The sequence below is a fragment of the Typha latifolia genome, chromosome 9 (genome assembly GCF_019914945.1).
Source record: "Typha latifolia isolate L0001 chromosome 9, TyphaL0001v2, whole genome shotgun sequence".
NCBI lineage: Eukaryota > Viridiplantae > Streptophyta > Magnoliopsida > Poales > Typhaceae > Typha > Typha latifolia.
In genome coordinates, this window is record NC_133094.1 from 4,566,208 (window position 1) to 4,579,070 (window position 12,863).

At 35.4% G+C, this 12,863-nt stretch overlaps 2 protein-coding genes across 3 annotated transcripts; both read left to right on the top strand.

Moving 5' to 3' along the window:
* The first annotated feature begins 2,492 nt into the window (after positions 1-2,492).
* On the top strand, positions 2,493-6,724 carry LOC140794775 (large ribosomal subunit protein uL18-like). The gene is made up of 9 exons (XM_073146950.1): positions 2,493-2,617; positions 2,994-3,063; positions 3,149-3,240; positions 3,337-3,463; positions 3,565-3,644; positions 3,721-3,837; positions 5,383-5,517; positions 6,160-6,329; positions 6,444-6,724. Exons 1-9 carry the CDS (start codon positions 2,615-2,617, stop codon positions 6,562-6,564), a joined length of 915 nt encoding a protein of 304 aa, XP_073003051.1. The 5' UTR covers positions 2,493-2,614; the 3' UTR covers positions 6,565-6,724.
* A 2,949-nt stretch (positions 6,725-9,673) lies between these two features.
* On the top strand, positions 9,674-12,072 carry LOC140794670 (thioredoxin-like fold domain-containing protein MRL7 homolog, chloroplastic). 2 transcript variants are annotated; one of them, XM_073146795.1, is made up of 5 exons: positions 9,674-10,485; positions 11,020-11,104; positions 11,291-11,402; positions 11,520-11,662; positions 11,831-12,072. In XM_073146795.1, the coding sequence occupies exons 1-4, from the start codon at positions 9,776-9,778 to the stop codon at positions 11,621-11,623; spliced, it is 1,011 nt and encodes a 336-aa protein (XP_073002896.1). In that variant the 5' UTR covers positions 9,674-9,775; the 3' UTR covers positions 11,624-11,662; positions 11,831-12,072. The 2 variants fall into 2 exon arrangements, 1 of the variants encoding a protein (XP_073002896.1); XR_012110172.1 differs by having other exon boundaries at positions 9,710-10,485; positions 11,480-11,662.
* Positions 12,073-12,863: the final 791 nt, after the last annotated feature.

Genomic DNA, 12,863 nt, shown 5'->3' on the forward strand with positions numbered 1-12,863 from the left:
TCTTATTTCAATTGACCTATTTGGAGTGTTAGATAATTAATTTAAATAATAGATATTATATGTAATTAATTAGATTTAAAGGTCCATGTGAAACAAATCAAACTATTATACATATTTATGATTTTCTCATAATAGAAATAAAATTAAAACTAAATCACATTATAAGATCAAAGCCTTCTAAGTTTGAGCAAAAGCAAAAAAAAAAAAAATTGACCCAAAATAATACATTTATTACTTAACCCAAGTTATTATTTGAGTTAACTAAACGGGGCTTATAATCAATTTGCGATCATATTTTTTATTAACCCATGGCATTCTATGCAAAATCGGTGCTGTGTAGACAAGCAGCGCAGAGATCAAGATGGCAAATGCCATCTTTCAAATCATAAACAATACCAAAGACCATTAAAAAATATATAAACATGTGCATATAATGGAGTAAATCTAAATTAGGTATTAACTTAAGTTGTAATCCATATAACAATCATCAAAGGATCAAAACCCTAAAATATATAAACGTATGAACTATAAAAAATTCTTCATAATTAATCTCCAATATAATCAAAAGACTCAAAGAATTAAGCACAAATTAGATCTGATACCACTTGTTAGAGATTGATCATAGATTCTAAAATATTTCTAGTTCAATTCCTAAAATTAATATAATTTATATCCATGTTAAAATTATGAGTATAATAAGATTAGATTTTTGGAAGCATACTTAAATCTATTGACGGGAGAGATATAGCGGGAGATGATTCCTGTGATAGCCTTCCTCTTTTGTTCTTAGCGAATATTATAAAGTTATCTCAAAAGGAGATATATGAGAGGAAAGTCACTAAGCCAAAAGTAGGAACCATTACCCTTAAAAGTGAAAACTAATTTTTGACGGTTATAATTTTATTTATTTCTAATTTTATCCCTTATAGAAAAATAAATTACATAATAATATCTACACATAAATTTCATAATAATTATACCCTTAAGCCAATTAATTAATAATTAATTAGATCACTTAAATTTTAAGCTGATTTAAATGATAGCATACACATTTTAATTATTTACATATGTGGCCTAATTATTGAAATTAATATAAATTAATTCAACATCATCATCCTCCATTAGTGTTGGCCTTTTTCTACTATGTAAAAGACAATTGCTTGATAGTATATTTGATTGTTCTCCTAATTGATTATCATTTATTATAACTAATGGAGGGGTTGAGTATCTTCTGAAATCTTTTATCATCAGCCTCAAAATCTATTGGAATATATTGTTAAACAACATTTTCGTTTTTGTGGCCAAGAAAAATGAAGATTTGTCTTCACAAGTTTCCATAAATTTTTTTTTGTATGATACACCAATAAAAACAATATCTTTTCCTCATTCTCTACAAAGTTAGATATTTTCCACAATTATTATTTAAAATTGTACGATATTTACGTTTTATCCGTCTTTTGTCTTTATACTTTCATGTAATACCAAATTTATTTATTAAAAAATAAAAAAAATAATATAAAATAGCCATCACAAGAGAATGCATTCTGAAACAAAATATAATGATAATTTTTCTGGCATCCAAATCTTTTTACAAATTTATTTGCTTTGGAGGAATTTATTTTGTACAACAATTGTTATTTAGAAATTGAAAATTCCTTGCAAATATTTGGTTGATTTTATCAAGAATCTCATTAAAAAGATTGATCGAAAAATTAAATATATGTTTTATGTGCTGAGAGACTTGGAATCGACCAATAGATTATCTCTTCACTCTTGTTGCCTCACATTTGATATTTACTTAAATTTTTTTAAAAACCTATAATTCTTTCTCCCAAACAATATAGAAGCCTATGATTACAAAAGAATGACATCAATAAATTTGAGACCTTATATGATTTTAGCTCTTCTTTGGAGGATGATTCGGAAGGAACAGAGTTGAATGGCTTTCACTCATCTGATTTTCTCCTACATTTAAATTTTAAAGATTATATGGAAATCTTGGCATAAATTTTAAATTTTAAAAATTTTATTTAAAAATTTCAAAAACGACAAAGTTCAATAGATATGAATCCAATCTGGTTCGATTACTCCAGTAGAATTTCCATTTTATAAAGTAATGGAAGGTGATATTTTGAAAATAATTTTTTCTTTTTAAAAAAAGGGAATTAATTTGTAAATATGAAAAATGGCGAAAGCTTTTTGCAGTAAAACAAGAAAAGGCCACATTTATATTATCACTACACTTACGCTCTCAATTAAGTTATCCATAGGTTATAAATATTTTAAGCCTTTTTTAATCAAATTAGTCCCTGCATTAATGACTTAAAATGAAATTTTTAGATTTTTTATCCAACTTAAAAAAGTCTGCCAAGATAACTTCCAAAATATTGTTGAGAGGTAAATATAATTTTTGGTGGGGTGTAAAATGCGTAATTAACCAAAAGAAATGCGAACTACCCAACTTATTCCCTTGGCCGCAATCACGTGAGAACTTCAATCTCAGCCGTCCATCTTAGCAATTAGGGCTTCATACCGAGGCGCCGTTATAAAAGCCTTCTTTTCTTCTCGCCGTCGGACCCCGCGAAGGCAGCAACGAAGAGAGAACACCGCGGAGATGGTAAGACTTCTCTCAACCCTCTCGGATCTCTTGTTTCACGATTTGCTATGCATTATTTCTCTACGCTTTTGGATTTCCCTGGAAATTTGTTGCTTGCTTCTGGATCTTTGCTTCGTCTCATGTTGTTTGTTGTGATAATGTCGTACTTATTCTGCGGCGCAGGTAAGTTTTTCACGATGTTAAACTGCATTATTCTGTTTCTTTGTGCTGGTTCTACCGAAATCGATCTCCATGGTACATATAGTTTGGTGGGGAAAAGATCATTCTTTGGGACTCTATTTGTGTATTTGGTTTGATGTAAAGCTTCTGGCTTTTATGTAAGATCTCTTGTTTTTGTACTTGCGTTCTAATTCAAGTGCTGTTACGTATGTTTTAGGTCTTCGTCAAGAGCCAGAAGAGTAGGGCATACTTTAAGCGTTTTCAAGTCAAGTTCAAGAGAAGGAGACGTATGACCTCTCTATTCACATGTTATTTGTTAATATGATGCTTAATGTTACTTATCCTTTCTTATTATTTTTTCTATCTATGCAGAGGGGAAGACTGATTACAGGGCAAGAATTAGACTTATTAACCAGGATAAGAACAAATATAATACGCCCAAGTACAGATTCGTCGTCAGATTTGTATCCTGAAGTTTTTTGATTGCAAACCTTTGATGCTTTTATATGTTGAACTCACAATTGTAAATCAGTTTTAGTCTTAACTAACAATTTGTGTAGACCAACAAGGACATTACTGCACAAATCATTTCTGCAAGTATTGCTGGTGATTTGGTCCTTGCAGCTGCTTATTCTCATGAGTTACCTCACTATGGTCTTGAAGTGGGTCTCACCAATTATGCTGCAGGTAGTCAGTCATGCATTTTTAAGAATATCATTCTTTGTGCATCTTTTGCACATGCTGGTAAACTTTATTTGTAATCTAATAGTTTATGTTGTAACACATAGCTTACTGCACGGGGCTTCTTGTGGCACGCCGTGTCTTGAAGATGCTTGAGATGGATGAGGAATATGAGGGGAATGTTGAGGTATCCATCTAAATTCCATATGTGCAGCTTTGGTCCCTTTGTAGTTGGATAATATTTATAAATAACTTCCCTGCAGGCTACTGGAGAAGACTTTTCTGTTGAACCTGCTGAAAGCAGGAGACCTTTCCGTGCTCTCCTTGATGTTGGCCTTGTCAGGACTACAACTGGAAATCGTGTCTTTGGTGCCCTCAAGGTTTAACATATTTCCTTTCTCTGATTGAGTTTCTCAGTTTTTTGGTATTGCTAAGTATGGAACTGCTATTTGGCACTTGATGAATCTTTCTAACAATAGATATGGCATATATTGCAAGAATCAATTGCTTATTACATGCCTTAAAAAGGATAATATGACATTTCTTTTTTGGAAGCATTATGAATTTATGCTCCCAAATCTTTCTCTTTTGTTTCGTAAGAATTCACCTAATATTACCAGGAGAGGAGTGTGAAGTTATACAGGTTATTGTTATACTGTAGAGCTAGTTTATCTGTTGTAACGACAGTATTAGGGATTATATATTAAAGCTTTTTCTAATCACCATTGGAGAGACTTGAGAGACAAACATTGATGGAGTACAGTGGGTTGTAAACATGTGCAGTTACTAGATCATGCGATTATTACCCGGTTATCTGGCCCATTACAGACATTGTCACATCTTTCCTTTGCGGACATATTCTTCAGCGGTTTTCCCCTTACCTCTTTGGAGTGCAGATCTTGCTTCTGAATAGCAAGATATGTTTGTATTTTTTCATCTCCCTCTTAGCCTCCTGGTTATGCTGTTCTTGCTTCTGTATCTCACCAATTCTGTTTTTATTACTGCTTGTTTTAACCTTAAGGATCCTTTTCTATCTGAAATATTCAAATATCATTTAGTGCTCTAATTGTTGTCGCGGTGGGTCTATGTTTTCTGAATAATTCTAGCTAAACTTTGCTTTATAGTAAAGAAAATATCATTTGATGTTTAAAATCAATTGCAGGAAATCTGTCCATATGTGAAGTAATTTGGTGTCCACTAAATTTATAATGTTTTGTTTCTATCAGGACCTTTTCTAGTGACATTAGGACTGCACCCTTTGATTTGCAGAGTTTATACCTGATTGTAATTCCCAAACTGTCAGTTAAGCAGTGGAGACATTAAATAAGATTATTTTTGAAAAAAACATTTTAGTCTAGATATAGATTTGGCTATTATGTCTCCATCGTCTTTTGATATGTTAATGTTGGCTAACCATTTGGATTTTGTATAAAGTATAAACCTTCTATCTTGTTATGGCTAGGGCTATCAATCGAGCTTGTTGTTCGCGACCAGCTTGTGTTTGTCGTGTTTGGCTTGAAATTTTGATCGAGATTGACTAGGTCTGTAGGTCATTAGATAAATTAATTGGACATGAGTTGTAGCTCGGAATATAAACTAGTCGAACATGAGCAAAGCTTAGCTTGCTCATGTTTGGCTCAGTATAGTGCTTAGGAATGATTGGCTAAGCTAAACAAGTCAAATGAGCTGACAATGAGTTGGCTTGAATTCTTTTCAATCTGAATGCTAGCTAGAATTTTAGCTCAATTTTCTAGCTCAGCTCGTGTTCTAATTCAATAAATTTTATTTTGAGCCGAACATGAGCAATCATTTTTGGCTTGTTGACACCTGCAGTCATTGCTAAATGAAATATAATTCTGAGCATTTGGTTTGTAATTTGTTATATTAGTCTTTGTGATTAACTAACTTTGTGCTGTTGAGAGCAGGGAGCATTAGATGGTGGTCTTGATATTCCTCACAGTGATAAGAGGTTTGCTGGTTTTAAAAAGGATGATAAACAACTCGACGCAGAAGTTCACCGCAAGTACATATTTGGCGGTCATATTGCTTCTTACATGAGGGTTAGTCATTTTGTTACTTCTGTTTGCGCTTAATTTTCATTTTGCTTATATACTCTGATACATATTCCAGCTTTGACTTGCTGCTCTGGAGGTCTAAACAATAGATCACTTCATATCATTTTCTTAACTAAGTCTTCTACTATAGGTTGAGAAAAAGGAAAAACATATAGGATTATATTTTATATTAGAAAAGTTCTCTATCTTGTTTTTTATTTTAACAATTGCAATAAATTCCAAAATCAGTATGTTAGAAATAATCACATTGTGATGGCAAAGCCTGCTCTTTGCATCTTAAACTCTTTAAGGTGATGGGTTCATGTCTTGGAAACAACCTCTTGAAAAATGAGGCTATGACTGTACATCTTCCTCTAGGTTGGTAGGATTTTAGAATTTTCCACTGGGAAACCCAATTTTTTTTTTATAATTTTGCAAGAAATAATCATGTTCTTTCCTTTTATGCTCATGTGAAACTTGTATTTGCTATCATTTAATTGAATTGCACTGTAGAATTTATTCCTCATCCATCATCATCCCTAACCTTGTTAAAACTTATATTCTTGGCACTTGTCATGGTATTGTGTGAAAATTTAATCTTGCAAATAACGACATTGACATAGTTCCAGTTTCTGCTTTTCCGTCCAGACTCTGATGGAGGATGAACCTGAAAAGTACCAGACCCATTTCAGTGAATACATTAAGAAGGGAGTTGAACCAGATGACATGGAAGAGCTGTACAAGAAGGTGCATGCTGCAATTCGTGCAGACCCAAGTCCAACGAAATCTACCAAAGAACCTCCCACAGAGCACAAGAGGTACTATCAATCCTTATGCTGCAAGCCTGCAACCAAGTGTGATTGAAGCATACAAGCTAGTATGTAGTTGAAGTTTTGGCCTTGTATAATAACTACATTTTGTTTGCATGGCAGGTTTAACTTGAAGAAGCTCACATATGAGGAGAGGAAAGCTAAGCTCATCGAACGGTTAAATGCCCTCAACTCATCTGCTGGCGCCGGTGACTACGATGATGAGGATGAAGATGATGAGTAAAATTGTAGCCAGGATATTTGCTAGTTATTTGCCATAATTTCTGTCTTTCTTTTGCAGAGTCCAATTCTCATTTTTGTTAAATCAGATCTTTTTTGGTCTTGGTGTTCGGAATTTCAACAATACAATCTAATCATGCTTCATGCCTAGACAATTCGATAAATTTTCTTCCTACTCTTGTTATGTTGGACGTGGATTTAGTTTCATTATTATTGATGTTTAAATTGGTTCTGTGAAGTCCTTAGAAGTACACCCCCAGATCTCAGTACTATTCAAAATGTTGTGAATGATATACTGCATGATTGGAAAGCAGACGTGGTTTGGTTAGAATTGCTAGTACAGGAGATTGATTTGATTAATTGGGTTTTGATTGTTGTTATGGCCTCGTAATTTAGTCAAGTTTGTTCAAGCCGAGTTCTTTTCAAGCTTGGTTAGAAATAGATTTCTAGCATAATTCACATTCAAGTTTTGTTTTCATTCATCCTGCCTTCGAGCTAAAGGCTGAGCTCTGGGAACAATCGAGCATATGATTGAATCTGAAATTTAGTTTGATTTATTTTAAGTCTTTTCGATCTGAGCGTGAATAAACCTACTAGTGATCAAGCTGGAAATGAAATTAATCTGGATAACACAAAGGAAGCATAGGGAATTAAATTGGAGTTCTTTTCCGCCCTAGTTCTGATATAGGGTTTGGTTCAGGTTTTCTTTTCTTCCCTTTATCTCAGAGGATCTTTTATCCTGCCACCGCCTGACTGTTGCTGCTGCCGTTCGCTCGTCGGGGAAGTTCCCGCTATCGCCTCCCTATGATTGTCTTTGTCTACAGCATCTATGGGTGGGAAGTTTTTATTTTCGGTCAGCAGCGTGTCTGTGCCTTCGCTCTTTTTTGTTTGTGTTGTTAGTTGTTGATTGGGTTTGTATTAAAGAGTCAAAGAAAATGTTTGGCTGGAAATCAATAGCTTCGTCCAAACTTAATTTAAAAAACTAAACAATAGAGCTCAACTCTTTTAGGACTGAATCTGGCTTGGAGGATTGCAACATTAAGGCAATCTCAACTAAAATTGGGTTTCTAAGTCATCTCATTCCGGATTCTAAATCAATTAAGTGGCCTAAAGTTAGTGTAAATGAGCTATGGTTAGAGAACGAATTAGATTTGGATTTCAAAATTTCATTCGGTTCTAGTAGTTTCACGTTTTCCTTGCAGGGCATTTCTTTTTGAAAAAAATACGAGCAATAATATAATTTTGCTCTCTCACATCTATTTATATAATATATAAAATAAATGTGAATTAGGTAAAATAATTGCGACTTATGTTATGCATATTAGTATGATTTTTTTTTTCTTCTAAATATAATATTATGTCACTTTTCTCTCGAAAAAGATGTAGATAATAATAATATTTACTTTCTTACACACATATTTATATTATATGTAGCATAATTATGAACTACATAAACGAACTATAAATTACATTCAATATGTACGAATTATATTATGTGAATTAATCAGAATTTTTTCTTTAAATGTATTATTTTTGGCTATAAATAATTACTTTATGACACATAGATTTACATAATATGGAAAATAACTTCGAATTACATAAAAAATTATAAATTATATTTAATACCTATAAATTATATTTTATAAAATTAGTCTAATTTTTTTTTAAAACGTACCACTATGTTTGTTTTGGTTAGGAAAGAAGGAAAACAATAAATGCCAGCTCTATCACACATATATTTACCTAATAGGTAAAATAATAACAAATTATGTTCAATAAAGGATAATACTATAAAAGTAATAATTGAGAATTACAAGATTAATAACTACGAGCTATATAACTATAAAAAGATAATTACAAACTACAAGAATAATAATTGTAAAAAGTAATAATTGTGAGCTATAATAGTAATAATTTATAATTAGTATAAAAATACTTGTATTTTCGATCTATTGTTCCTTTTGGTGGAGGAATCATAAGGAAGATAACTTTTTTATTATTATAAACTATCAATATATTAAGGGTTGTTGATGGTTAGTATAGGGCTATCACATGTACATATTACTATGGGTAGGGGTGTAAACTAGCCGAGCCTGAGCAAGCCGGCTTCGGTTCAGGCTCGACTCAAAATTCGAGTCTTAGAATTGGGCTCAGGCTCGGCTCAGTTCAACTCGAATCGAGCTCGAGCCTGAAATGAGACTATCATTAAGCCTTATTCAAGCCGAGCCAGATCGAGCCGGACCAAGCCAGATCGAGCCCAAATCGAGGCAAAGAAGGAGGAGGAGGAGAAGGCGCACTACGGCAAAGGACGAGGTGACACCAACAAAGGACGCGGCTCGATATTAATTTATATCTAGCTTATCGAGCCAAGCCTAAGTGAGTCAGCTCTACCTTAAGCTCAGCTCGATATTAATTTCGAGCTGGTTTTAATGGCTCGGGCTCGGCTCAGCTCTGACCGAGCCGAGCCGAACTCGAGCTTTAGTCGAGGTGAGCCTGAGTCAAACCCGAGTTGTTCTTCGAGCTTGACAGCCCTAACTGTGGGGTTATTGGCGCATTGCTAGTCTATGACATAACGAAGTGTTAGACTTTCGACTATATGTCTAGGTGGCTGGATGAGCTACGCTGCCATGCTAACAAGAATATCGTGATCACGATGATTGGCAACAAAAATAACTTGGAGCATCAGAGAGCTGTAAGCATCGAAGATGGTTAGTGATGTACGACCTATAAGCTAGTGCCATTTTAGACGGTGAAAACAAAAGATAGGGTGTAATAGGTAATATCTCTCAAATAAAATAGGATGTATTTGTTTTTGATGTTCTTTTTAATGCCAAAGACCAAAGGTGTCACTTTTAATTTGATATAGATTTTTTTAGATAAAAATTAGTACACTTCTTCACCTTTTTTGTTTTGTTTTGTTTTAATAATCCCAAACCTGTCATTCGGAGATTATAAACATCCTAAATTAAAGAGAAGAGAATGGTAAATAGGCCAAAATTGCCGCCATGGCTATCTTTGATAGGCCAACATGAGAACGGGGGTTAACTGTAAATATCTTGATAGTAGTTATGCCAATAAATTATTATCCAGGGGGTAGAATGCATTTTACCTAAATTTATCTTGAAAAAAAAAAGAAATGCAAAATTCATGGCTTCTCGCAACTTTTATCCGTAGCAACTGCCGTCCACCGACGGGTTTCATTTATTCCCGCGGCGATGTTACATCAAACCCACCTCCCTAAACCCTCCTTCTCCTTCTCCTTCTCCTTCCTCTTCTTAAACCCTAACCCTAACCCTTACCCTAGATCACCGATACTCTCCTCTTCTGCCAGAAATTATGCCTTCCGCTTAAAGCCCCCGCGTCCCTTCGCAGCGGCGTCATCGACCTCCGACCCGAATACCCCAAACCCTAAACCGAACCCGCCGAAACCTAAAGGACCCCGTCCTAAGCCCAAACCCTTCACCGAGGTAGCTTCCAGCGACGGCTTCCTGTCGACGATCCCTCGGAAGCGGCGGCGCGGCCGGCGGAGCGAGGCGACGGCAGTGGAGGACTTCGTCCGGGACCGGCTCCAGGAGACGTTCGCCTCCATCAAGGAGAAGGATGCAGGGGTTTTGGAGGGGAAGGAGGAGGCGTTGAGGCCCGCGGCCGAGGAGGTGGAGGGGGAGGAGGAGGAGGCGGAGGTGGAGGAGGTGGTGGAGGAGGAGGATCCGGATTGGCCTTTGGATGCTGATGTGGGATGGGGGATCAGGGCGTCGGAGTACTTTGAGAAGCATCCGATCAAGAACGTGGTGGCGGACGGGGTGGAAATCGATTGGGAGGGGGAGATGGAGGAAGGGTGGGTGAAGGAGATCAATTGCTTGGAATGGGAGAGCTTTGCCTTCCATCCGAGTCCGCTGGTCGTTCTAGTGTTTGAGCGCTACCGAAGGTAACATATATTTCTTGTTCTTCTATTTCCTTCTTATTAAATATAGAGAGAAAAACTAGTATGAGTGCTTCACAAACTTCATAGATAGAGTTGGAAGTAATGGAGCAAATGGCGTCACAAACTTCCCTAAATTTGAGATAAACTGGATGTAGTCATTTTATGCCTAAATGCTGCCCATTTTTATATGCTCAATATGGACGCTTGTCTCATCGTGGTCAGCCAACATAATATGTAAAACTTTGTGTACGAAGTACCAAATTGCATATATAATCTTGAGATGAAAGTATTAGTTGATTCGTAGAATCTGTAATTCAGGTTTAAGCCCACTGAACTTAATTGGTTAACAGGCTGCCACACCCATTAACAGTTAACACTTTCTGAGCTGCATCTGAAATATCGTGAAAAATGATGGCGGGTGTAGTCACTGAGGTCTACACATAATATTCATTTATCACAATTGAACTTTTTGCAAAGAAAGCACTTTCTAATTTTTTTATTTCCTCATGAATTAGCTTATGTTTCCTCCTTTCACAGGGCATCTCATAATTGGAAACTTTTGAAAGAGCTCGAGAAAGCAGCTAAAGTGTACTGGAGTGCTAGAGATCGTCTACCTCCCAGAGTATGACAACTATTGCTTTCTTATTCTAATTTTTCTTTGTTCTTTGCCAATGTTCAAGATTCATTAAATGTGGGTTCCCACAATTCCTTTTCTGTTTTGAAGTTCAAATTATTTGGATTCTTCTATCCCTTCTAACAAGTTCATGCTTCTATTTGGTTAATAATGGTCTCCATTTTTATGCGACAGACAGTCAAGGTTGATATTAACATTGAGAGGGACTTAGCTTATGCACTTAAAGTGAAAGAATGTCCTCAATTGTTATTCCTGAAAGGAAACAAGATCATATATAGGGAGAAAGGTGGGTACAACATAGTTAACTTCAAAAATTTGCGCTGACAGGATGTTTGATTGCTCTCTTGTTTATCTAATCCATAGTTTGTCCCTATTATTACTTGCACGGGTTTTGCAAATATAGAGATGAGAACTGCTGATGAACTGGTCCAAATGATTGCACATTTCTACTACAATGCAAAGAGACCTTTGTGGGTTGATGCTGCTGCAATTGCTCCTCCATTTTGAAATGATTACCACTAGTCAAGTTCGCATCGAGTTATTCTGGTAATGTCCATTTACATACCATAATTTTCTTGGAAAAGCGATCCATTATCATATTCATTCTTATCTTTCTAGATTTGCTTAAGCAAGAATGGCATATGTTTTTGTTTCTTATTACGGTCATGACCGCAATATTTTGATTTGGCCTTCCTGCATCTACTTTGTTACCAGGGACTAGTTTGCTCGTGAACTTGGAACCATGCCCTGCTTCTCCGCCTGGAAAACCCACAATCAAGAGGCAGTCCTGCATATCATCAAGAGGCACTTGTACTTAGGTTTCTCGGCTCTTGCATCCGTCCCCTCGTCAGTAAGCTGATCGATGGAGTTATGTGGTTCTATTTGTAATTTAAACGTTGTCAGCACATTGAAGTGCACAAATCAATGCATTGCATATAGTGAATTGGGCAAAGAAATTTTTCTTAGTGTAAGAAGGATAATTGCAATTAATTGCCTTACAGTTATCAGGTGATGTTTTTCTTCTTTTGTAAACGAATACGACAATACCAGTTAGTAGGATCCATTCTTTTATTTCTGTTATTTTCCTATAAACTCTTGACTGATAATTGAATCTAACAGTTGGGGTTGACAGATAGATCAGCACTGCTATCTGTGTGTAAAAATACTCCCATCTGTGGTGCCACCGAAACATCAATTTGTCTAAGAATGGGCCTTAGAAACCGTTGAATTGGAGGACTTTATCGGTGAGAATTTATGGGATTTGGATCGGATTGATCGATATCCACCTTTCTTTCTTCTCTGGATAACAACCGATGAAGGAAGAGAGTTTGCTTGAAATTATTTTCTTTGTATCAATCGTGTGGGTTGAGTACCTAAGTTTTGGAAATAATAGAACCTGAGTGACAAAAACAAATGCAGAAACTCTGATCGCACTGCAGGTTAATAGGTATAAAAGCCATCGTAAATTCTCTCTCTCATCCATAAATAAAATTGAAGTTTTAAAGAACTTAAAGAACAAAAACAGAACAAGACATTCGAAGTAAGCTATTATTCTATGTAGACAGGACAACAACTGAGGCGTTGGATGTCTCTTCTTGGAAGTTGGGAGAAAAAAAGAATCCTGTGGGCAGTTGGTATAGTATACTCAAGTATATTTGCAATTTAATTGCATTTATATACTCAGTTTTCAGAAACCCAAATTTGAAAAATAATTAGTTAAATTGCAAAAGCCCGCAAGTATCGCTGC